Source organism: Lissotriton vulgaris, unplaced genomic scaffold, assembly GCF_964263255.1.
Source record: "Lissotriton vulgaris unplaced genomic scaffold, aLisVul1.2 SCAFFOLD_829, whole genome shotgun sequence".
Taxonomy (NCBI): domain Eukaryota; kingdom Metazoa; phylum Chordata; class Amphibia; order Caudata; family Salamandridae; genus Lissotriton; species Lissotriton vulgaris.
In genome coordinates this window covers 229,380-256,378 of record NW_028248543.1, presented here as the reverse complement: position 1 = coordinate 256,378, position 26,999 = coordinate 229,380, and the positions used below count along the sequence as shown (strand labels likewise).

Here is a 26,999-nt window from a genome sequence, read left to right as displayed (position 1 = left end):
GGATACTTTTTCCTCTTTCTATGTATACTGCAGAATGCAGCACACATAAAAAGAGGAAAAACAAGAAGTAATAAAGATATTTCTCCTCGCTGTGCCTCCCTTACAATTGCTCAGGGGAGTCATACGTTTTGGCGCTGCCGCAGACTTACGATTTCTTGTAAATCTGGGGCAGTGTCAAAAAATGATGGATGTTGCTGGGAACGGCCCCAGCAACACCCATAGATCACCCTTTTCACGCAGTTCTCTGCATAAAATAGGCACATATTTATAAGGCCATGAAAAGCTTTACGTGGCCTAATAAATATGCCAGTGGCGCATTCCGCCACCGGAACGTAAAAAAAAGTGACGGTCTAGCAGTGCAAAAGTGCAGAAAGGGCCTCATAAAGGAGGCCCTTACTTTTTAGCCTCGAATTTCAAATTCCTTCATATTTGCAAAGTATCTTAAAAATGTCAATTTACATTTTGCTTCTTTATGTGTATGCACTTTACTAATCTGTTAATAATTGTTTTTTTAAGCAGTCGCGGACTCAATGAGTGGGATTCACGGTCCTCAAGGGGTCCCTGGACCACAGGTTAAGAACCACTGATGTAGACTCTAAAACTATTCTTCAGAAAGCATACTGCTCGAGTCATATACAATGAATTATAGATACAGGCAGGCCCCACCTGCAATATGGAAATGCATCACATTAATGTCTTTTACAATTGAATGCAAGTATATCTATTTCTAACCTATCAGGTTAGACAGGCTAGGACATAGGCATTCCTGTGTCCGCTGGTGGGGGGATTTAGAAAATACCCAATTCATATATCAAGGGGACTTAATCCTCCTTGGTTTTTCATTATAAATCTTGGGCTCCCATTTGTCAGGGTCTAATTGTAAAAATGTGAATAATTTGAAGGTCTCTTTAGATATGATTTTTTTAACAGTATAGGTCTAAATATTAATACCCATTAAAGAAGTATCTTACCATCAAAATTAATTGTGACCTAATTAATTTCTTGGGGTCACTTAGTTCATTCATAAAATCAGTGAGTGCTCCTAGACCTAACCTCTGAATAAAAAACAGGTAGACAGCACTACTGCTTAGTACAAGACCTGAATGTGACTATTAAATATCATTGTCTTTTTTTACGATTGATTCGCTTATGGATACTCTGATCCCCCGTATTTCTATTTCTGGGGTGCACTAAATCCAGCACATTACTAAGGGTCTGATTATGAGTCTGACGGTCTTGCGAATGCCTAACTCGCGGTAGCGCAAGGGTGGCAGTCCACCGTTTTGCTGATTACGACTTTCAAAGTCGTATCGGTGGTGGACCGCCAGCTCTGCAGGGAACAGTTGTTCCCTGGCAATAGCACAGCTGCGCCACAACGCAATATGCTGAGTAGGGACTGGCGCAGATCCACTCAGCATATTACAAGTTCATCCACTGCCAGCATTTTATGGCGGAAGTCCCGCCATGAAGAGACTGGTGGTGTAGGGACGAAGGGGGCCCTACAGGGCCCATATGTGCCCCCCGCCACAGGAATACATTTAGGGGAGCACAACATGTGCCCCCCTGTCTGTATCCCCACAAAGTTCCAGCACGGCATGGAGGTCACCATCAACTTTTTTGCCGTTCCCATTGTGGCGCCTGTTTTACAGGCACTGTCATGGCAATGGCAAAGGACCGCCGACGGTATTGCGGGTTGAATTCGTGTTACACAAGTTCAACTTGTAATACGACTGCCAGGCCTTGGACTGTCTTGGCACAGCAGAGGCGGCATTGCGCCAGCCCTGCTGAGCCAAAAGCTTTATCAGGCCCTAAGGCTCTATAAAATTGACACGAGTGGAGAGTATATATTATTTTTGCTGCACGTGCGGTCTACTCAAACTTTTAAACCAGCATATCTTGTGGGATTAAATACCACTCCCTCGAGTCACAGCGATGTGAACATTTGTATAAGGACGAAGGGGCATATTATCAAGGGCAATATCGCCGCTTTAGTGACACTTTTTGCCGCTAAAGCGGCAATATTTCTATCGCCCTGTTAGCAAGCTGTCGCTAACAGCGGCTAGCGACAGTTCACTGGCAATAGCGCCCGTTTTCTAGCCGCTTTGCATGTCAGCGATATATATCACTAATGACATGCAAAGTAGCCATTCCTCACTAACAGTAAAGGGAAACAGTCGCAAAGACAAGTTCTCCCTATTATCAATGTCCTCGCTGTGTCCAGAAAAGTAGTGCTAACTGCGATTACCGCCGTAAACTAACGTCTGCAATAAAACAGACTTAGCTATGCATATCATGGGAGGTAGATTCTATGGCTGAATCCACATCTCCCTATTATCAAGCTGTCCCCTATCGCTGCGGGAATATCGCTGGATTTCCAGTGATATTCCTGCATATCGCCGCTTTTGCAGGATTTTTTATCGCCTCAGTGGTACGTGTTGTTGATAACGTGCCAACCAGGCGATAAATTCCAGAGACAGACGCCGATAAATGTTAAGGCGCTAAGCGTGCTTTGCGACATTTATCGCCGTCTGTTGCTGATATGCCCTGAAATGTGTTGCGGAAGGCAGCGTTCCTGCTCAGACTCTGTCATGATTATCAGGTGCCTCGAGAGGTAGAGGGAAGAAGGACTCTTGTCAACTGGTCGGTTTTGCACTGAAGACAGACTCAGACTCGGTTGCAGTTATAGGGCTCACTTTTCTCTCTTGAGTGGCAGGTTTGAACATGTTTCAGAAACGGGGGTGGTGATGGACAGAGTATCTGAATTAAGCAGAACACTCCTACCCAGTCAACAGATCAGGGCTTGATCCATCACCGTTTTTTAGCTCACTGCACCATCCCAGCTCAGAACCTGGCTACATGCAAATTAGTCTGTCCCTGGCCCAGTGCATCATGGGAACAGGGCAGACCAAACTACCAAGCCAATTCTTTTACTGGAAAGGAAACAAGCTTCCGGGGACCGGTTTCTGGCATTACAGCCGTCTTCGGCCCGGCTTGCTTGAATCCTGATGGTGCAGTGAGCAAGGGACTCATGTCTGAGCATACCCTTCCACGCTTGTGGTGGACAAAACGATTCAGAAAAGGGGGTGGTGATGGACAGAGTATCTGAATTAAGCAGAACACTCCTACCCAAACAACAGATCAGGGCTTGATCCATCACCGTTTTTTAGCTCACTGCACCATCCCAGCTCAAAACCTGGCTACATGCAAATTAGTCTGTCCCTGGCCCAGTGCATCATGGGAACAGGGCAGACCAAACTACCAAGCCAATTCTTTTACTGGAAAGGAAACAAGCTTCCGGGGACCGCTTTCTGGCATTACAGCCGTCTTCGGCCCGGCTTGCTTGAATCCTGATGGTGCAGTGAGCAAGGGACTCATGTCTGAGCATACCCTTCCACGCTTGTGGTGGACAAAACGATTCAGAAAAGGGGGTGGTGATGGACAGAGTATCTGAATTAAGCAGAACATTCCTACCCAGTCAACAGATCAGGGCTTAATCCATCACTGTTTTTTAGCTCACTGCACCATCCCAGCTCAGAACCTGGCTACATGCAAATTAGTCTGTCCCTGGCCCAGTGCATCATGGGAACAGGGCAGACCAAACTACCAAGCCAATTCTTTTACTGGAAAGGAAACAAGCTTCCGGGGACCGGTTTCTGGCATTACAGCCGTCTTCGGCCCGGCTTGCTTGAATCCTGATGGTGCAGTGAGCAAGGGACTCATGTCTAAGCATACCCTTCCACGCTTGTGGTGGACAAAACGATTCAGAAAAGGGGGTGGTGATGGACAGAGTATCTGAACTAAGCAGAACACTCCTACCCAGTCAACAGATCAGGGCTTGATCCATCCCCATTTTTTAGCTCACTGCACCATCCCAGCTCAGAACCTGGCTACATGCAAATTAGTCTGTCCCTGGCCCAGTGCATCATGGGAACAGGGCAGACCAAGCTACCAAGCCAATTCTTTTACTGGAAAGGAAACAAGCTTCCGTGGACCGGTTTCTGGCATTACAGCTGTCTTCGGCCCGGCTTGCTTGAATCCTGATGGTGCAGTGAGCAAGGGACTCATGTCTGAGCATACCCTTCCACGCTTGTGGTGGACAAAACGATTCAGAAAAGGGGGTGGTGATGGACAAAGAGTATCTGAATTAAGCAGAACACTCCTACACAGTCAACAGATCAGGGCTTGATCCATCACCGTTTTTTAGCTCACTGCACCATCCCAGCTCAGAACCTGGCTACATGCAAATTAGTCTGTCCCTGGCCCAGTGCATCATGGGAACAGGGCAGACCAAACTACCAAGCCAATTCTTTTACTGGAAATTCAAGCAAGCCGGGCCGCTGTAATGCCAGAAACCGGTCCCTGGAAGCTTGTTTCCTTTCCAGTTAAAGAATTGGCTTGGTAGTTTGGTCTGCCCTGTTCCCATGATGCACTGGGCCAGGGACAGACTAATTTGCATGTAGCCAGGTTCTGAGCTGGGATGGTGCAGTGAGCTAAAAAACGGTGATGGAAAAAGCCCTGATCTGTTGACTGGGTAGGAATATTCTGCTTAGTTCAGATACTCTGTCCATCACCACCCCCTTTTCTGAATCGTTTTGTCCACCACAAGCGTGGAAGGGTATGCTCAGATGCGAGTCCCTTGCTCACTGCACCATCAGGATTCAAGCAAGCCGGGCCGAAGACGGCTGTAATGCCAGAAACCGGTCCCCGGAAGCTTGTTTCCTTTCCAGTTAAAGAATTGGCTTGGTAGTTTGGTCTGCTCTGTTCCCATGATGCACTGGGCCAGAGACAGACTAATTTGCATGTAGCCAGGTTCTGAGCTGGGATGGTGCAGTGAGCTAAAAAACGGTGATGGATCAAGCCCTGATCTGTTGACTGGGTAGGAGTATTCTGCTTAGTTCAGATACTCTGTCCATCACCACCCCCTTTTCTGAATCGTTTTGTCCACCACAAGCGTGGAAGGGTATGCTCAGATGTGAGTCCCTTGCTCACTGCACCATCAGGATTCAAGCAAGCCGGGCCGAAGACGGCTGTAATGCCAGAAACCGGTCCCCGGAAGCTTGTTTCCCTTCCAGTTAAAGAATTGGCTTGGTAGTTTGGTCTGCCCTGTTCCCATGATGCTCTGTGCCAGGGACAGACTAATTTGCATGTAGCCAGGTTCTGAGCTGGGATGGTGCAGTGAGCTAAAAAACGGTGATGGATCAAGCCCTGATCTGTTGACTGGGTAGGAGTATTCTGCTTATTTCAGATACTCTGTCCATCACCACCCCCTTTTCTGATTCGTTTTGTCCACCACAAGCGTGGAAGGGTATGCTCAGACATGAGTCCCTTGCTCACTGCACCAGTAGGATTCAAGCAAGCTGGGCCGAAGACGGCTGTAATGCCAGAAACCGGTCCCGGGAAGCTTGTTTCCTTTCCAGTTAAAGAATTGGCTTGGTAGTTTGGTCTGCCCTGTTCCCATGATGCACTGGGCCAGAACCAGACTAATTTGCATGTAGCCAGGTTCTGAGCTGGGATGGTGCAGTGAGCTAAAAAACGGTGATGGATCAAGCCCTGATCTGTTGACTGGATAGGAGTATTCTGCTTAGTTGAGATACTCTGTCCATCACCACCCCCTTTTCTGAATCGTTTTGTCCACCACAAGCGTGGAAGGGTATGCTCAGATGTGAGTCCCTTGCTCACTGCACCATCAGGATTCAAGCAAGCCGGGCCGAAGACGGCTGTAATGCCAGAAACCAGTCCCCGGAAGCTTGTTTCCTTTCCTGTTAAAGAATTGGCTTGGTAGTTTGGTCTGCCCTGTTCCCATGATGCACTGGGCCAGAGACAGACTAATTTGCATGTAGCCAGGTTCTGAGCTGGGATGGTGCAGTGAGCTAAAAAACGGTGATGGATCAAGCCCTGATCTGTTGACTGGGTAGGAGTATTCTGCTTAGTTCAGATACTCTGTCCATCACCACCCCCTTTTCTGAATCGTTTTGTCCACCACAAGCGTGGAAGGGTATGCTCAGATGTGAGTCCCTTGCTCACTGCACAATCAGGATTCAAGAAAGCCGGGCCGAAGACGGCTGTAATGCCAGAAACCGGTCCCCGGAAGCTTGTTTTCTTTCCAGTTAAAGAATTGGCTTGGTAGTTTGGTCTGCCCTGTTCCCATGATGCACTGGGTCAGGGACAGACTAATTTGCATGTAGCCAGTTTCTGAGCTGGGATGGTGCAGTGAGCTAAAAAACGGTGATGGATCAAGCCCTGATCTGTTCACTGGGTAGGAGTATTCTGCTTAGTTCAGATACTCTGTCCATCACCACCCCCTTTTCTGAATCGTTTTGTCCACCACAAGCGTGGAAGGGTATGCTCAGATGTGAGTCCCTTGCTCACTGCACCATCAGGATTCAAGAAAGCCGGGCCAAAGACGGCTGTAATGCCAGAAACCGGTCCCCGGACGCTTGTTTTCTTTCCAGTTAAAGAATTGGCTTGGTAGTTTGGTCTGCCCTGTTCCCATGATGTGCTGGGCCAGAACCAGACTAATTTGCATGTAGCCAGGTTCTGAGCTGGGATGGTGCAGTGAGCTAAAAAACGGTGATGGATCAAGCCCTGATTTGTTGACTGGATAGGAGTATTCTGCTTAGTTGAGATACTCTGTCCATCACCACCCCCTTTTCTGAATTGTTTTGTCCACCACAAGCGTGGAAGGGTATGCTCAGATGTGAGTCCCTTGCTCACTGCACCATCAGGATTCAAGCAAGCCGGGCCGAAGACGGCTGTAATGCCAGAAACCGGTTCCCGGAAGCTTGTTTCCTTTCCAGTTAAAGAATTGGCTTGGTAGTTTTGTCTGCCCTGTTCCCATGATGCACTGGGCCAGGGACAGACAAATTTGCATGTAGCCAGGTTCTGAGCTGGAATGGTGCAGTGAGCTAAAAAACGGTGATGGATCAAGCCCTGATCTGTTGACTGGGTAGGAGCATTCTGCTTAGTTCAGATACTCTGTCCATCACCACCCCCTTTTCTGAATCGTTTTGTCCACCACCAGCGTGGAAGGGTATGCTCAGATGTGAGTCCCTTGCTCACTGCACCATCAGGATTCAAGCAAGCCGGGCCGAAGACGGCTGTAATGTCAGAAACCGGTCCCCGGAAGCTTGTTTCCTTTCCAGTTAAAGAATTGGCTTGGTAGTTTGGTCTGCCCTGTTCCCATGATGCACTGGGCCAGGGACACACTAATTTGCATGTAGCCAGGTTCTGAGGTGGGATGGTGCAGTGAGCTAAAAAACGGTGATGGATCAAGCCCTGATCTGTTGACTGGGTAGGAGTATTCTGCTTAGTTCAGATACTCTGTCCATCACCACCCCCTTTTCTGAATCGTTTTGTCCACCACAAGCATGGAAGGGTGTGCTCAGATGTGAGTCCCTTGCTCACTGCACCATCAGGATTCAAGCAAGCCGGGCCGAAGACGGCTGTAATGCCAGAAACCGGTCCCCGGAAGCTTGTTTCCTTTCCAGTTAAAGAATTGGCTTGGTAGTTTGGTCTGCCCTGTTCCCATGATGCACTGGGCCAGGGACAGACTAATTTGCATGTAGCCAGGTTCTGAGGTGGGATGGTGCAGTGAGCTAAAAAACGGTGATGGATCAAGCCCTGATCTGTTGACTGGGTAGGAGTATTCTGCTTAGTTCAGATACTCTGTCCATCACCACCCCCTTTTCTGAATAGGTGTGAAACAATCTTCCTCTCTCTGACCTCACTTTTTACAAAAAAACAAAATATTAAATAGCAATTTTTGTTTTTTTATTTTTCAGTAATGTGTGTCTCTGATATGCATGCTTGCCTTTACAACAGATGCTCGTTCTACGTGGTAACTATGCGTTTAGTTTATATGTGGATATAAAGTAATTATGACATAATTTATCACCTTAGAGAAAAGCAACGATTGAACAGCCGAACTTCAGAAGTTCTTGTCTCTCGCCCATGCATCTCGCGTGAAGAATTCAAAAGGCTCGTTTTGTCAGCTTCAAAGATAATTTCTGCCATTGTAAGTATCTTCTGCATCTCCAATCACATGAAAGCTTACGCGTTGAATGATGACCTTGTTTTCTCTAGGACGTGTTTACCATACTTTGGTCTGATGGCCCAAGAGACAGAAGTAAGCAACGATGGCAAACTTTAAAACTGGAAAACATTCAGAGTATGTGAGACTGCAAAGAGACGAAAACTGAGAAGAAGCTGTAGATTTAACTGTAGTCTGGTATAAGAGAACTGAGTGTGAAAGCTGAGCAACATGACAAAAGCGGGCAAGGTTCAGGGCGATAGCCAAGCACCCGATGTAAACTAGCGCAAAGACAAGTGAATGATTCAAAAAATGTATACCGAACAAAAACAGCAAGAGATGAAGGGATGCCCACTTTAAAAAATGCACTCAGTACAAGAAGACTGTGATGGACACTAACAAAGGAATCTGAATTTCAAGAAAAACATTGAGGCTAACATTATGCATTATTCCTTTAATGAAAACTCCACAGCCACTTTAAAGTATTACATCACAAATAAAATTGTTCTAGAACAGAATACTGCAAGACCATATTAGGCATGCAGACTGTACTATCTTTCTCCTTGAAATGCGTCTCTACACGGATAAGTATCTCCTTTACTATGCCTGTCATACCGTGTAACTGTTTTGGTAAGTGTTTACATAACCATATAAAAATGGTTTGCTGAATAAGAATTATTTGCTTGTAATGAAATTCACTATTGCAACAATATATGCAAGCAGTGAGAACGAATATGGTGCCATATCTCAGACCAGGCCTTTGAATTATGAGTGAGGTTGGCAGGAGAGGATGAGACATATGAATAAAGAGGGGGTGTGCAAATATGCAAAGTTACTCAATGCTACTTCAAATATATATATTTTTAATTTTTTGGGCTCTCTGTCTTCTCCTGATCCCCAGCCAAAGCCTACTGCCTTGCCATTACTTTAGCAATATCATAGTCATATTTATAGCACTGGCAGTGCCTTGGAAGATCCAGCTAGTCCCTTTCTCTAATAAAAATTTACAAGCAATCATCTTGAAGAGGGGAAGGAACAATCTGGGAATTATTAATTTTTATAACTCCACGGCTCCAGAGGGGGGATGTAAAATTGCCCAGCTAGGCATTCTCTTAAGGAAGATGCGTGGCTCTGTTGCAAACAACCTGATGGTAATGGGAGATTTTAACATCCGCCCTTGTGGTGACCCAGCAACTGTCAGTATGGAGGAGCTGGGGTGCGCAAAGATGCGGGGCTTTCATTTTGAGCAACGGTCCAGGGGGATGCCCTGAGCAGTATGCTCGATTCCTTTGACCTGATATCGGCAATGACAGTTTCACACCCGCATAGCAAACAGTGTGTACCTTCGTTTATAAAAGGGGGTGGTAATGGACGGAGCATCTGAACCAATCAAACACTCACACCCAGTTAAAAGATCTGGGTTTCATCCATCACCGTTCTTTAGCCCACTCTGCCACCCCAGTTCAGACATGGCTATATGCAAATCAGTCTGACCATGTGCCTCATGGGAACAGTCCAGCCCGAACTGCCGAGCCATGCCTTCCCTGGACCTGAAACAAGCTTCCGAGGACCGGTTTCTGGCATTCCAGCCGTCTTCAGCCCGGCTTGCTTGAATCCAGTGGCAAAGTGAGCAAAGGACTCACGTCTGAGCATACCCTGCCACACTTGTGGGGGCCAAAGCGGTACAGAAGGGGGTGGTGATGGATGGAGCATCTGAACCAATCAAACACTCACACCCAGTCAAAAGATCTGGGTTTGATCCATCACCGTTCTTTAGCCCACTCTGCCACCCCAGTTCAGACATGGCTATATGCAAATCAGTCTGACCATGTGCCTCATGGGAACAGTCCAGCCCGAACTGCCAAGCCATGCCTTCCCTGGACCGGAAACAAGCTTCCGAGGACCGGTTTCTGGCATTCCAGCCGTCTTCAGCCCGGCTTGCTTGAATCCAGTGGCAAAGTGAGCAAGGGACTCACGTCTGAGCATACCCTGCCACACTTATGGCGGCCAAAGTGGTACAAAAGGGAGTGGTGATGGACGGAGCATCTGAACCAATCAAACACTCACACCCAGTCAAAAGATCTGGGTTTGATCCATCACCGTTCTTTAGCCCACTCTGCCACCCCAGTTCAGACATGGCTATATGCAAATCAGTCTGACCCTGTGCCTCATGGGAACAGTCCAGCCCGAACTGCCAAGCCATGCCTTCCCTGGACCGGAAACAAGCTTCCGAGGACCGGTTTCTGGCATTCCAGCCGTCTTCAGCCCGGCTTGCTTGAATCCAGTGGCAAAGTGAGCAAGGGACTCACGTCTGAGCATACCCTGCCACACTTATGGCGGCCAAAGTGGTACAAAAGGGAGTGGTGATGGACGGAGCATCTGAACCAATCAAACACTCACACCCAGTCAAAAGATCTGGGTTTGATCCATCACCGTTCTTTAGCCCACTCTGCCACCCCAGTTCAGACATGGCTATATGCAAATCAGTCTGACCCTGTGCCTCATGGGAACAGTCCAGCCCGAACTGCCAAGCCATGCCTTCCCTGGACCGGAAACAAGCTTCCGAGGACCGGTTTCTGGCATTCCAGCCGTCTTTAGCCCGGCTTGCTTGAATCCAGTGGCAAAGTGAGCAAGGGACTCACGTCTGAGCATACCCTGCCACACTTATGGCGGCCAAAGTGGTACAAAAGGGAGTGGTGATGGACGGAGCATCTGAACCAATCAAACACTCACACCCAGTCAAAAGATCTGGGTTTGATCCATCACCGTTCTTAAGCCCACTCTGCCACCCCAGTTCAGACATGGCTATATGCAAATCAGTCTGACCCTGTGCCTCATGGGAACAGTCCAGCCCGAACTGCCAAGCCATGCCTTCCCTTGACCGGAAACAAGCTTCCGAGGACTGGTTTCTGGCATTCCAGCCGTCTTCAGCCCGGCTTACTTGAATCCAGTTGCAAAGTGAGCAAGGGACTCACATCTGAGCATACCCTGCCTGCATACCCTGCCACACTTGTGGCGGCCAAAGCGGTACAAAAGGGGGTGGTGATGGACGGAGCATCGGAACCAATCAAACACTCACACCCAGTCAAAAGATCTGGGTTTGATCCATCACCGTTCTTTAGCCCACTCTGCCACCCTAGTTCAGACATGGCTATATGCAAATCAGTCAGACGTGAGTCCCTTGCTCACTTTGCCACTGGATTCAAGCAAGCCGGGCTGAAGACGGCTGGAATGCCAGAAACCGGTCCTCGGAAGCTTGTTTCCGGTCCAGGGAAGACATGGCTTGGCAGTTCGGGCTGGACTGTTCCCATGAGGCACAGGGTCGGACTGATTTGCATATAGCCATGTCTGAACTGGGGTGGCAGAGTGGGCTAAAGAATGGTGATGGATCAAACCCAGATCTTTTGACTGGGTGTGAGTGTTTGATTGATTCAGATGCTCCGTCCATCACCACCCCCTTTTGTACCGCTTTTGGCTGCCATAAGTGTGGCAGGGTATGCTCAGACGTGAGTCCCTTGCTCACTTTGCCACTGGATTCAAGCATGCCGGGCTGAAGACGGCTGGAATGCCAGAAACCGGTCCTCTGAAGCTTGTTTCCGGTCCAGGAAATACATGGCTTGGCAGTTCGGGCTGGACTGTTCCCATGAGGCACGGGGTCAGACTGATTTGCATATAGCCATGTCTGAACTGGGGTGGCAGAGTAGGCTAAAGAACGGTGATGGGTTAAACCCAGATCCTTTGACTGGGTGTGAGTGTTTGATTGATTTGGATGCTCCGTCCATCACCAACCCCATTTTGTACAGCTTTTGGCCGCCATAAGTGTGGCAGGGTATGCTCAGACGTGAGTCCCTTGCTCACTTTGCCACTGGATTCAAGCAAGCCGGGCTGAAGATGGCTGGAATGCCCGAAACCGGTCCTCGGAAGCTTGTTTCCGGTCCAGGGAAGACATGGCTTGGCAGTTCGGGCTGGACTGTTCCCATGAGGCACGGGGTCAGACTGATTTGCATATAGCCATGTCTGAACTGGGGTGGCGGAGTGGGCTAAAGAACGGTGATGGATTAAACCCAGATCTTTTGACTGGGTGTGAGTGTTTGATTGATTCAGATGCTCCGTCCATCACCACCCCCTTTTGTACCGCTTTTGGCCGCCATAAGCATGGCAGAGTATGCTCAGACGTGAGTCCCTTGCTCACTTTGCCACTGGATTCAAGCAAGCCGGGCTGAAGACGGCTGGAATGCCAGAAACCGGTCCTCAGAAGCTTGTTTCCGGCCCACGGACGACATGGCTTGGCAGTTCGGGCTAGACTGTTCCCATGAGGCACAGGGTCAGACAGATTTGCATATAGCCCTGTCTGAACTGGGGTGGCAGAGTGGGCTAAAGAACGGTGATGGATTAAACCCAGATCTTTTGACTGGGTGTGAGTGTTTGATTGATTCGGATGCTCCGTCCATCACCACCCCCTTTTGTACTACCTTTGTTTATAGGCCGGTACAAGGGCACTTTCATTGACCACATATTGACCTCCGGTGGCTTACAGAGCCATTTAATAAGGTTTGCAATTATTGAACGTGCTTTCAGTGACCATAACCCTGTTTGTGCATTCCTGGGAGGGGGGTTGTTGTTGCGCCAAGACCGGACCTCTGTAGTGGGCAGAATGCAAATCGCCAATTTAAGACCAGCTATTCCCTGGTCTTAGTTTTGGCTGCTGCCCCAGTCGTGTAAATATGGGGCAGCATCTAAAAGCAATGAGTGTTGTGGTTGAACACCCACTGCAACACCCATTGCACACCCCTTTCACGCTAAGTGAAGCGTGAAAAGGGCCCTTATTTACAAGGTGGCTTTAAGCCACATTAAGTGGCTTAAAGCTGCTTTCTAAATAAGGAGAAGGTGATAGTGCCACCTGAATGTCACTAAAAGTGATGTTCTGGAGTCAATATCTCATTGTAAATGATCCCCAAAGTGTCAAATACTTACAAGGGATAACGATAACCCAGATACTAGGGGGAAAACGGTCTTATCAATTTCCCTCCATTCCATTTTCCTTATTGCCTTATGGACATGCAACACACAACAAAGTAATGGTCGAAATGCTTAAATTAATTTCACCCACTGATGATTGCTCAGGGCCACTTTCCAGTCAATTGTTTTTTGCCTGCAATGCCATTCAAGTACATATCTGTCATGTGTAAACTAGTTGTGGTCCTACTGCAATAGGAACAGTCCAGCCGAAACTACAACACCAGCTTCCCTCAATGTAGGAGCACTAGCAACCTCAGACTGGATTCTGCATGTTTAGGCATCATGAGTAAGGTATAGTTTGAGTTTCAGTTTTGGGTTTATCTTGTACCTGTATTACATATCCTTGGGATATACTCTGCTGGTGGTTCATGTCATGAATCTCTGACCTAAGCTTATGAAAACTTGATCAATGTGCAAACGCCAAACCGACTGGATTTTCCAATGCTTGTTATGAATTGTGCAGTCAATGGCACCCTTTATTTGGGGAATAGCAACACCTCCTCCTATAAAATTGCATTATCATCTTATAAAGTTTTGGTAAAAGTTACTGGACAATTGTTTTGACAAATGTGCTCTTCACCAAATCAGGTCCCAAAAAATGCAAACATTTTACATAGTACAAATGTAAGCCCTTGCAGTTGTGTGAATAAGGACCCACCCACTCAGTTAAATTAAGTACTAGGCTGGGACATCAAAGGAGAAAAGGGTAGCCGTTTTTTGTTCTTGTATTAGGGTCCATGACAGCCTTGGCCCGCAAGAGGAGCTGAATAGAAGTGGCCTGCTGAAGTCTGCAAATATTTGAGCAGAGTTAATAGGTCGCCCCTTGTTTTATTTGTTTCTTCACATGTGCTTAGTCAGACTCGTGAAAGGGAAATGCAAGAACTGGGGATGAACATGAGTAAGCCATTCCTTATGTCAAATAGATATTGTTCCATATACCAATGTCTCAGCCCCACATTTGTCATCAATGAACGGCCATTCACATTAACCAGCCCTGCCAAGTTTCCCAGATCTGTGGGTATTGTGCCGCTCCAGTCCAGGTTTTTCTTAGAATTCTGGGACATGTAGTCTTTTTTTAGGTCGAGACTTGGCAGTGCATGTGCTGCTCTGCGAGGTATGCTGTATTCAGGTTGGGACTTGAAGCTCCACCCTCTCTCTGCTCACATTTTCTATTGGCTTGTGTCATTGCCCACTGTAAACTGTGGCTGTTCATTGGTCAAAAGGCTTACTAGTCCATGACAGCCTTGGCCCACAAGAGGAGCTGAATAGAAGTGGCCTGCTGAAGTCTGGAAAGATTTCAGCAGAGTTAATATTTCGCCCCTTGTTTTATTTGTGCTCTTCACCAAATCAGGTCCCAAAAAATGCAAACATTGTACATAGTACAAATGTAAGCCCTTGCAGTTGTGTGCAGAAGGACCCACCCACTCAGTTAAATTAAGTACTAGGCTGGGACATCAAAGGAGAAAAAGGGTAGCTGTTTTTTGTTCTTGTATTAGGGTCCATGACAGCCTTGGCCCGCAAGAGGAGCTGAATAGAAGTGGCCTGCTGAAGTCTGCAAAGATTTGAGCAGAGTTAATAGGTCGCCCCTTGTTTTATTTGTTTCTTCACATGTGCTTTGTCAGACTCGTGAAAGAGAAATGCAAGAACTGGGGATGAACATGAGTAAGCCATTCCTTATGTCAAATAGATATTGTTCCATATACCAATGTCTCAGCCCCACATTTGTCATCAATGAACGGCCATTCACATTAAACAGCCCTGCCAAGTTTCCCAGATCTGTGGGTATTGTGCCGCTCCAGTCCAGGTTTTTCTTAGAATTCTGGGACATGTAGTCTTTTTTTAGGTCGAGCCTTGGCAGCCTATCTGCTGCTCTGCGAGGTATGCTGTATTCAGGTTTGGACTTGAAGCTCCACCCACTCTCTGCTCACATTTTCTATTGGCTTGTGTCATTGCCCACTGCAAACTGTGGCTGTTCATTGGTCAAAAGGCTTACTAGTCCCTCCTTAATACTTCCATGTCTCATTTTGTAACCTCCCATTGCGATGCCCCCTGTAACATGTGTTGTTGCTCAGTAGGCTTTAATTACAGCCTCCAAACACTATTTTCTCAAATAGCTTTATCACGCTTTCTCCTAACACTTTTTGTTTTATTGCACTATTTACAATGCAATAGGTCTCGCATTTGCGAGAGTTTAAGCTACTGGCATTGTAAATGACAACACCTTTTATTTATCTGTTTTGATAATTAACACCTAAATAAAAGGCATTGTTATTTTGCCAATAGCTTAAACTCACATAAATGCAAGACCTATTGAATTGCAATTGCTTGTATTCCATTACAAAATAGAACTACAAATCCCAGAATTCAAAGAAAAAACTTTGACTGGAGTAGCTTATGACACATAAACCTGGCAACTATGACTAACACTGGGATGTGTGCATCACTGACTATGGAGACACAGGTGCCCTTTGAAAACTGGGCTTGTGCAACTTTCACTTTATTTTAAGAAGGGATTAAGAGAAGTTTAAATCATTTAAAATACAAATCGTTGTGAAAGTGAGATTGTGTAATCTGAAACTTTATTTGATCAATAAGGAAAACTACAGCACTGTACCATCTCCTCTTCTGTTAAATATGTACTACTACAATCGACCTTTCTTTTTTGTTTACTTTAAATTTACTATTTCAACCTATTGTTATGAGCAATCAATATAAAATCCAGGAAGGAGATACATGGTAGAGTAACAAGTCCGCCTTTTGCCCTCGACCTCTTCCTACAATATAGGGCTCCATATCTCATCCCCCTTAATGCCTTTGTTTTACATGGCCCACTGAGGGCCAACTTTATATTCATGCCGCAACCCTCTCATGGTCACAGAAAAGTAAAATCCTCTCCCCCACTCAGTGTCAGCTACTGTAAAGGCAAACTGGGGGCAGCACTGCGGGGCAATGCCGGGGGGCAGTGCAAGGGAAAAAAATAGGGTCACCACCTCTGTGGGTTTCTGTGCATGTGCTCCTGTCGACTTCCAGCAGCCAATGCGCAGGTTTTGAAACACCCAGTAGTCAATCCAGATGCTGCTTTCAAGCTGGTAATGCTTTTACCAGCATGAGCAGCACCAGGATTGGTCAGAGCAGCCTGGTTTGGTGCTCAGACAGGGACTGGGAGCCTGTGTCTTTTCTCCACCTGGCTCTACAGCACAGCTCTGGTTGGTGAAAGGCTAAGTGTGCATGTCGGTTTCGCCGAGCTGAGACAGCCGGCCAAATTCACATGCACACTTAGGGGCCAATTAGGATGTCGGGCGGATCGCCACCGCCATGCGGATGGTGGTGATCCGCCCGACATTCTTGCTCGCCTGCCACTCGCCTGCCGCCCATTCCACCCCGCCATATTACTATGGCGGAGGGGACTGCTGCGTCGGAAAGACCGTCCACCGCTTTTCCGCTACGGTCGCAAGGCGACCGGGGCGGAAGAGGTTTAATATGGTGGATGTGTCTGTCAGACACCGCCAGCCATATTAATATGGGCATTTGTCAATGCCTTTCCGTCCGGGGCAGAAAAGGTTTAATATGGTGGCGGTGTCTATCAGACACCGCCAGTCATATTAGTATGGGCATTTGTCAATGCCTTTCCGTGGCGGCAATGTCGCCACGGAAAGGCATGCAGAGACTCCCTGCGGGGGCCCGTTGTGGGCCCCCAGGGACTCCGGGGGGTGGGGGTGCACATGGGGGGTACCTATGGTACCCCCCCTGCATTTCAAAGAACAACGTGGCAGCCACCTCACGGTGCCGGTCACGTTGTGCTTTGAAATGCACAATATGTATCTTTACCATTGCGGCGGGCGGTGCTGGAAGCACCGCCGCCGCAATGGTAAAGATACAGGATGCGTCCGCCACTGTGGCGGGCGCATCCTAATACCCCCACGGGACCCCTGCCCTTTGGTGGCGGTCCCTTCACATGATGGGATGGCGGGCGGACTAAGTCTGCCCGCCATCCTGATAGACCCCTTAGTGCTCACCATTCCTCCTCCCTGTTGCAGACTCTCCGTCAGGATGCCCCACCCCGAGACCCAGCTCAGAGACAGCAAAGAATAATCAAATGGTAATAAACTTGTCATAAAGCTCCCTAGTCTATGACTTCAACATGAAAGAAATAACCACCCTTACCTTCTTTAACCTCACTACTTTTTTTGATCAAATGTATTTTATTGAGTTCCACAAAGCAATACCATACATACAGTAAACAAAAAGAACGCAGTTGCAACATCCTCCCCAGAGGCATCGCACTTTTGAACCATCCATCTGTGAAACGAGGGGTTGCCAGGTGTCCTTGCATGTTCGTATGGTGGTAGACAAACCTCGCTCTGTCCGCTGGAACTCTCCTCAATGACCTTCTGCAAGGAGTACCTGCCAGGTTCCACCACTTTCAAAAGTGTTCATTTATATCTCTGCAGACTCCAGAGGCAACGCTGCAAGAACTCAAGAATGAAAATGAAAGCTTCAAACATAAAGAGGTTCTCAGGTATGAATGTACTGCTGATCACAACTAAATGGGCGTGTTCTCTGTTGTGTATTAGGCAGTCTTTTTATGTAAGTTTTACCCACAACTAATCATTTTTAATTTTCAAAAACCAGCAGATTCATTAAAGTACAGTTTGTGTGCATTTTTGAAATGTTTGTTTTAAATGTGCATCGCCATGCACGAATAGGAGACATTGCCCAGATTTCAGGAGCACTGAAGAAAGAAAAAAGCCTCATGAGAATGCTGAAAAAAATTGAATAGAGCTTTGAAACCATTTTAGCACAGTTAAAAAAAAAAAAGAAAAAATAACAATTCACTCTGTCTTCACATACATAGGTAATTCATCCACAGTGATGCTAGGCCGGAAGGCCATTCGCCGGAGAGTGCTTCTTGCAAGTGACTCCATCAAAAAGCCCAATGAGTAGATATGTATGAAGCGGACATGAATCCAAATGTGTAATTTTGATTTTTTGGATGCTAGAAATGTATGCGTGCATTTAAGAAAAAATATAAAATTAAAAAGACATACTTTCCTAAGAGTTCTAAAAACTGAAGTGGGCTTCTTCTTAAGTGCATGGGCACATTGTGCACCAGCAAAATGATCTCACTCACACGGAGTGGACCCAGTGGTTGAAGTGGCCTGACCGAATTGCAATACACTGTGGTGACAGGAGACCATGGAAATGATGCTTAAATAGACCAATGGATGAATAGGGCTGACTGGAAGTCTCTTTCATTTACGAATAATATATATATATATATATATATATATATATATATATATATATATCTACCATATGGCTCTCTCCTTTCCCGTGTAGGCGCTGCTAAATGTGGTCGCGTCGCTCCTGCAGTTGAGCCCAACTGTTATGTATTTCAACAAGATTCCCCACCTCGAGGGAAACAATGGAGTCGCAATTCAAATCAAGTCCAGCACCACGCTACAATTGAATTTCTTCAAGTGATTTATTTATCCATGGGGTCAAAAACAAAATAACCAACGCGTTTCGACAGCGTCCGCTGGCTTGATCACGGTCATTTTGTGTGTGTGTACTCGCATGTTTTTAAAACATTTCCTGAAACCATAAGTTACGCCCCTTAATGGGTGTGTTTTAGTAGTAGTAATTTCTTTTACATAGATTGCATTATGGGATTTGTAGTTTGTTTCAAAAATTTCAGAGCTAATTGGTATTAGCAAACATTTCAAACTTTTCAAGGTAATGATTCAACCGATTTTCCTATATACATGCAATTCCCATAATCCTGTAGTATGTGGTCTGACAGGAATGGTTTTAGTATATGTCTTTCTACATCGTAATTAAGAAATACTGCCCTCCAGTGGGCCAATTTCTATTTTAAGGCATATGATGTATGTGAGTATGGTGTATCCAAAGGTGAGGACAAGTGAAGTGAGTGGGAATTGTAAAAATTAAAAATTAAAAAATGAATGAAAATAATTACATGATAAGCGAGATGTCCAACAGAAACACAATGTTCACATTTCACTGTACATTAGAGTTCCCTAGAGGTGTATGTAGAGTTCTTCCGATTGGTTGAGGCCCAATGGAGTCATTGTTCTGAAAGCCAATATGTGCCTGGACTCCTTGCGTCGTAAGAGTTTTTCATTATGGCCCCCCCTGTCAGAAAGAGCCATGGTTTCCAGTCCCCAGAAACGTAGTTGTTTCCAGTCTCCATAATGTTTGGCCTCCATGTGCTTAGCAACGGCGTTACTCCTGTCCTTGTGAACCGTTGCGCGCACATGCTCCAAAATGCGTTTTTTTAACTCACAAATAGTGCTGCCGATATATCTCAAATTGCATGGGCATTCAATCATATATATTGTATATTTACTGTTGCAAGTTATGCATTCCCTTATTTTCCAAATCTTCTTATTGGGCATTGTTAATTCAGTTGTGGGTTTTGCGATGTCACATACCTTGCAATTGTAGCACTTGATGAAACCTCTAGTTTGTAGCCATTGTTTCTTTTTGGTGGACTTTTGGAAATGGCTGTGGACCAGCTGATCCTGTAGATTTTTTGCCCTTCTATATGTGATCACCGGGTGATTACCCATTTTGCGGCCTACTGTTTGATCAAGTTGTAAAATTTTCCAATTCTTTCTCAGTATTTGGTTTATTTGTTTGGCTTCCAAACTATAGTCCAAAATTAATCTGATCGGTTCCTCTTCCATGGTGGTTTTGTCCTGTTTCTTTTTTAAGCAGTCCATTCTTGTTGACTGATTTGCCCTCTCCCAACACCTTTGTACAGTCTTTTTATTGTATTTCCTCCTCTGGAAGCGTTTTATGCAATTGGTGCTCTGATTTTGCCACTCCGTTTCTTCGCTTCAAATTCTCCGTAATCGGAGAAATTCCCCGTAGGGGATGCTTGATATCAAGGACTTCTGATGGAAGCTGGTTGCTTCAAGCGTTGCATTGGTTGCTACATACACTTCAGTGTCCAGGAAAACAGCTCTGGTGTGATTTATGGTGTGGGTGAATTTTATACATGATGTACTGTTGTTTAGTATGGTGAAGTATTCCAAGAATTTTTCCTCTCCTCCATCCCACACTATAAACAAATTGTCAATAAACCTTTTCCAGGTAATGATGTGTTTGGTGAATGTTTGGTATTTTTCATTCCATGCTGTTGTTTCTTCCCACCATCCCATGGCTGTACAGGCATAATTCGGACTGAAAGAAAAGCCCATTGCGGCTCCGTTTTTTTGCCGCTATAGTAGGTCACCAAACATGAATATGTTGTTTGTGAGTAGGCTTCCTATCATTGTCATCAACATCTCATTGTGTTTTTGATAGTGGATGTTCCGTTCCCTGAGAAAGTATTTACATGCATTTAGGCCCATTACATTATCAATGTTCGTATATAGGGCGATCACATCCATGGTGATCATAATGAAGTTGGGTTGCCAGGTTAATTGTTCCAAAATGCCAAGAAAGTCTGTTGTGTCTTTTATGTATGATTTCAGCAGTTTCACTTGGGGACTCAAGTAGAAATCAATAAAGTTTGACCAAGGTTCGAGTAAGGATCCATTGGCTGACACGATGGGTCTCCCCGGTGGTTGGGTGGCATTCTTATGTACTTTCGGCAGAAAATACAATGTTGCCGTTTTGGGAAAATCCACTGTCAAATATTTCCTTTCGTCCGAGTCTATTAGTCCCTCCTTTTCCCATAGGACTACATTTTGATCTAATTCTCTTTTTATTTTGTCCTGCGGATTTGTTTTGAGAATCTCGTAGTATGCGGGGTTGTTTAATTGTCCCATGGCTTCTGCCATGTATAGATTCTTGTTCCATAGCACTATGTTTCCCCCTTTGTCTGCTGTTTTTATTTCAAAGGTTTGGTCACTCTTTAAGGAGGTTAGGGCTTCTCTTTCTTGTTTTGACAGATTATCTTTTCCATTCACTTTAGTCATTTTGTACAAATCATGGATAACCGCTTCCTGAAATATATCTATCTTATTTCCGGGTGTCAATTGTGGGTAAAATTTAGATTTTGCTTTTAAGTTGCTCGTTCTGGCTCCAAGTTGGGGTATTGCAGTATCAATACTGATTTCCTGACCCTCCTCTGCATTAAGGTTTAGTACCGTCATGTATGCTTCCGACTCCTTTACTTGTAATGTGGATGTTGGTTTCGATTGTATCTTTGGTATTTTTGGTTTATTTTTTCGTTCCTCGAAAAATTTGGCCAATTTGATTTTTCGAATAGGTACAAATCAATTCGTGTTTGTGCCATGTCCATTCGTTGAGTCGGACAGTAGTTTATACCTTTCTTCAGGAGTGATGCCTCTGCAACCGAAATAGGTCTTCCAGAAAGATTGATTATTTGTAAATCCTCATTTATTTCCCCTTCTTTTGTTTCATTAGTCTTGTCTCCGTGCCCAATTTTTCTGACGTATTTCCGCCTTCGGCTCCTTCTTGTTGTTGGTTTGTAAATTTGGGTCTGGGTTGCCATGCTCTTCCTCTTCCTCTGCCACACTGACCGCCTGGACTCGCTCCGGATCGGACGCTCCCCCTCAGCTCCCCGACCTCACGCTGCATCCATATGCTGATCGCACCTTTGGAAGCAGCCTGCAATATCGCGCCACGCATTAGAAATCCAGTGGTATCGTTTTGGCATTTGTCATTGTGCTTGAATTGTGCTTTTGTGACTGGTATTAGATCTACATTGCGTCGCCTGCATATTACAATATATAGCGCTACCATAGTGCCGCTTGCATTGTTGTTCGGAGAAGCGCGACATTGCTGAGTCTTAGAAGTGCCTGGTTAGACTTTAGCTGCACTCGGTATCACAGTTGTTTTGCTGCCCCTGCCTCGCCTCCCCTTGGACCTCCATTTTGTTTTGCTGCCTCTTCCCTGGCCCGCCCCTCCTCCCCGCTAACGCCTCCCAGCTGCTGACCCTCCCACCCACGAACAGAGGGCTCTCCTCCGCCTCTAGCCATTTGTGACCGCCTGGACTCGCTCCGGATCGGACGCTCCCCCTCAGCTCCCCGACCTCACGCTGCATTCATCTGCTGATCGCACCTTTGGAAGCAGCCTGCAATATCGCGCAACGCATTAGAAATCCAGTTGTATCGTTTTGGCATTTGTCATTGTGCTTGAATTGTGCTTTTGTGACTGGTATTAGATCTACATCGCGTCGCCTGCATATTACAATATATAGCGCTACCATAGTGCCGCTTGCATTGTTGTTCGGAGAAGCGCGACATTGCTGAGTCTTAGAAGTGCCTGGTGAGACTTTAGCTGCACTCGGTATCACAGTTGTTTTGCTGCCTCTTCCCTGGCCCGCCCCTCCTCCCCGCTAACGCCTCCCAGCTGCTGACCCTCCCACGCTCCGCCCCCTCCACTATCCATTTAAGGTTGATCACCCAACGTGCAGCGTCCACGCGCTACTGCCGCGCCGAAGGTGCACCAAAGGTAAGCCCGTCTACGCCCGTCCGCGCCGAGACCGCGCCCAGCGCCAGACCCCCTGGTTCCCGTAAGGCCCATCCCACCAGCATTACATACGATTCCTCCTCCCTCCTTGCACTTAACCCCGGCCGACTCCCCAACTGCGCCCAAGCCGCACCCGGACACACCCATGGACCCTTCACATGCAACTCCTGCAAGTTTGACGGCACAAAAACCAATTCCTCATCCACTAACACCAAACATAGATCTGACGCCAACTACCTAAAATGCATCTTACTCAACACCCGATCGGTCCACAGCCACGCCATCAACCTTTGGAATCTACTAGACACCATCTCTCCTGACGTCGCCTTCCTAACTGAGACTTGGATGAACGCCTCTTCAGCCCCAGACATCGCCATAGCCATCCCGGAAGGCTACAAGATCATCTAAAAAGATCACACCAACCAAACAGGAGGAGGCATCGCCATCGTCCATAAGAACTCCTTCCGCATCACAACCAGCTCGGACGTCAACCTCTCTAGCGCCGAACACCTTCACTTCCAGATCCACACCGACCCCAAGACCACACTCAGAGGCACCCTCCTCTACAGGCCACCAGGACCCCGTGCACAATTCACTGAAGACATCACTGATTTTATCACCCAACACGCCCTCTCCTCCGAGGACTACATTCTATTGGGAGACCTCAATTTTCACCTGGGAAAGAGCAACGACAACAACACCACCACCCTTCTGGACAATCTCGCCAACCTCGGACTCAAACAACTTGTTAATACCCCCACACAGCACGCAGGACACACTCTCGACCCTATCTTCACCTCCAGCAAGCATATTTCCTTCAGTCACACCACGGTTCTCCAATGGACGGACCACAGCTGCATTCACTTTGTTTACAATAAGACCATAACCCACAACCACCCTCAACCTACTCTGCAAAGAAACTGGAACAAAATCACCATTGACCAGATCTCCACATCGCTTCTTCATAACCCCCCCTGCCCACTCATCAAACCCCAACCAAGCAGCCATTAACCTCACTCAATGGCTAACCAACACCGCCGACAACCTAGCACCTTTGAAAAAACGTCAAATCAAACTAGGCAGCAAAAACGCCCCCTGGTTCAACGAGGATCTTAAGAAATCCAAGAAACTCTGTCGCTCCCTTGAGAAGGCCTGGAAAAAAGACCCTAACACCAACACCAGGGACGCCTTCAAAAACGCCACCCGCATACACCACCAATTGATCCGGACTGCCAAGAAAACTGCATTCAAAGACCGACTAGACAAAAACGCCCACAACAGCAAGGAATTATTCAACATCGTCAAAGAGTTTACCAACCCCTCTGCCAACTCCAACGACATCACCCCCTCTCAAACCCTTTGCGACTCCCTAGCTTCGTTCTTCCACGACAAAATCGCTGACATCCACAACAGCTTTGGCAACCAACCCGAAGACCAACCCACCCAACCCTCAGCCGCACCTTCACCCCCCTTGAACATCCTCAATGACTGGAACCCAATTTCCATTGAAGACACCATCCGCCTGATGAACTCCATCCACTCAGGATCCCCCACAGACCCATGCCCTCACCACATCTTCAACAAAGCAGACTCCATCATAGCACCACACCTCCGAGACGTCATCAACTGCTCCCTCAACTCCGGCACCTTCCCAGAAAGCTGGAAACACGCCAAACTCAGCGCCCTTCTGAAAAAACCCACAGCTGACCCCTCCGAACTCAAAAACTACCGCCTCATCTCGCTCCTTCCATTCCCGGCCAAAGTCATCGAGAAAGCTGTCAACACAACAACCAACTCGCCGCCTTCCTCGAAGCCAACAAATCCCTTGACTCCTCACAGTCCAGCTTCCGAGCCAAACACAGTACTGAGACCGCACTCATCGCAGCAACAGACGACAACCGAACTCTACTGGACAATGGAGACACAGTCGCCCTCATCCTCCTCGACCTCTCCGCAGCCTTCGACACAGTCTGTCATAGCACCCTGTTACAACGCCTCAGAAACATCGGAATCCAAGGAATAGCACTGAAATGGATCACCTCATTCCTTGCCGGAAGAACTCAGAGAGTACGCCTCCCACCATTCAAGTCAGAGGCCACTGAAGTCATCTGCGGCGTGCCACAAGGATCTTCACTCAGCCCCACCCTCTTCAACGTATACATGAGCCCCCTCGCGACCATCGCACGCCAACACAACCTCAACATCATCTCCTAAGCCGATGACACTCAACTGATCCTCTCACTCACCAAAGACCCAAACACCGCCAAAACCAACCTTCATGAAGGAATGAAAGAGGTAGCCGAATGGATGAAGCATAGCCGTCTGAAACTGAATTCAGATAAAACAGAAGTCCTTATCTTAGGCACCTCCCCCTCCGCCTGGGACGACTCTTGGTGGCCAGAAGCCCTTGGAAAAGCACCCATCCCGACGGATCACGCACGGAACCTAGGTGTCATCCTGGATTCCTCACTCTCGATGACCAGACAAGTCAACGCCGTCTCTTCATCTTGCTTCAACATTCTTCGCATGCTCAAAAAAACATTTTGCTGGATCCCCACCGAAACTAGAAAAACGGTCACCCACGCACTGGTCACAAGCCGCCTGGACTACGGAAACACCCTTTACGCCGGTACCACCGCAAAACTTCAGAAAAAACTCCAACGCATCCAGAACGCATCAGCCAGACTCATACTAGACATCCCGCGCAAAGAACACATTTCTGCTCATCTGAAAAACCTCCACTGGCTCCCCGTCAATAAGAGGATAACTTTCCGCCTCCTCACCCACGCACACAAAGCTCTCTACGAACTTGGACCCGATTGCCTCAATACACGTCTTTCCTTCTACACCCCCTCCCGCCAGCTGCGCTCTTCAAACCAAGCCCTCGCCGCTGTTCCCCGCGTCAACAAAACCACCATGGGAGGAAGATCATTCTCCTACCTAGCGGCCAAAACCTGGAACTCACTTCCCTTGCACCTTCGCCTCACTCAAAACCACCTAGCATTCAGAAAGCAACTTAAAACCTGGATATTCGAGAAGTAATTCCCCACCCCTCCTCAAGCGCCTTGAGACCCTCTGGGTATGTAGCGCGCTATATAAATTTCTTGACTTGACTTGACTTGACGTGCATTTCTTTGCGCCCCATGGTTTTGTTCCCACTGTGTTTGTGTTAGAACCAGGCGCATATCCCCTAAAAAAATCATTTGTTGTGGGTCTAGGGTTGAATCATCTTCACTATATTCCAGTGATGTTAGGGACGTCATGCTTGACGAGGAGCTTGCTGTGTTGGTTTTTGGCGGCTTGAACGGGTCGTATTTCCGAGCAAATGTAAAGATGCGTCCTTGTGCATAGTCATTTGCATCTCTTTCAAACTTTGTTTGTTTTCTAACCCTCACCTCCTCTTCATGTTTTTCAATTTGTTTGTTTAAATCATCCTTAAATTTGGTCATTTACGGGTTAAGTTTCAAACTTTCCAATTCCTTTTCCAATATTCGTAGTTGGTCTTTTATTTTCTCAAGTGCGATTTCAATGTGTTTTACCAGTATTTTTATCAGCCCCAAAGAAGAGTTCAGAGTGTGTTCGCCCCATTCCTGAAGTAGATCATTTGTTACGTCCACCTGGCTGGGCATTAGAAGGATACGTAGTCCTCTCGGGACCCTTTCCACTTCTAGATATTGCTGTAAAGAAATTAGCTCCCATGATTTGTTTATTTCCTTTTTATTTAATTTTTCCCATAATCTGAGTTTCTCCTTCATGTAATTTTTTGTTTGTTCCTTGTTACTTTCCATGGGTTTGTTTGTGTCCCTTTTCTCGAACATTGTGGCTATGTGTTCTTTTCTTTTTGCATCTCGCTTATCCATGTTTGTTCCTCTTTGGATTGATACCCCTTTTTTTGGATGTTTATTGTTTTAGTAGCGATGTTTTGTGGCTGGAATTTAGTTGTACAATCTCTTTTATGCCGGTAATATCGAAAAAATCTATTTGCTGACTCCTTATTGGGATTCCTATTGCAATAATGACTGTCCGTTACTCGACATTTAAAAGGATTGTTTGTGCCACCTTAACCGGTTTCACAATGTTGTGTACAGTCTGTTCGTGACTTTCAACAGTTTCACCCGTAAACATTTAACAGACGTACTTCACGGTCTTTCACTCTTACCTTGGAGTCTTCCCTCTGTGGCAGGTGAGTAACCGCTCCCTTCCATCTGCTGGTTGTCTCCGGATCGCTCGTATCACAGCATGGTTGTATTACCGGTGAGCACCTCGGGAAATCTGTATCTCCACCATATGGCTCTCTCCTTTCCCGTGTAGGCGCTGCTAAATGTGGTCGCGTTGCTCCTGCAGTTGAACCCAACTGTTATGTATTTCAACAAGATTCCCCACCTCGAGGGAAACAATGGAGTCGCAATTCAAATCAAGTCCAGCACCACGCTACAATTGAATTTCTTCAAGTGATTTATTTATCCATGGGGTCAAAAACAAA

At 46.7% G+C, this 26,999-nt stretch overlaps 1 protein-coding gene across 4 annotated transcripts in view; it reads left to right on the top strand.

Moving 5' to 3' along the window:
- LOC147664064 (uncharacterized) overlaps nt 1-26,999 on the top strand; it is a 392,091-nt gene that overhangs the window by 152,280 nt on the left and 212,812 nt on the right. For all 4 annotated transcript variants that reach the window (XM_086950007.1, XM_086950006.1, XM_086950005.1 and 1 more), the window contains 2 exons: nt 7,900-8,014; nt 17,500-17,567. In XM_086950007.1, the coding sequence (XP_086806133.1) occupies nt 7,900-8,014; nt 17,500-17,567 (183 nt within the window). The remainder of the gene's footprint in view (nt 1-7,899; nt 8,015-17,499; nt 17,568-26,999) is intronic.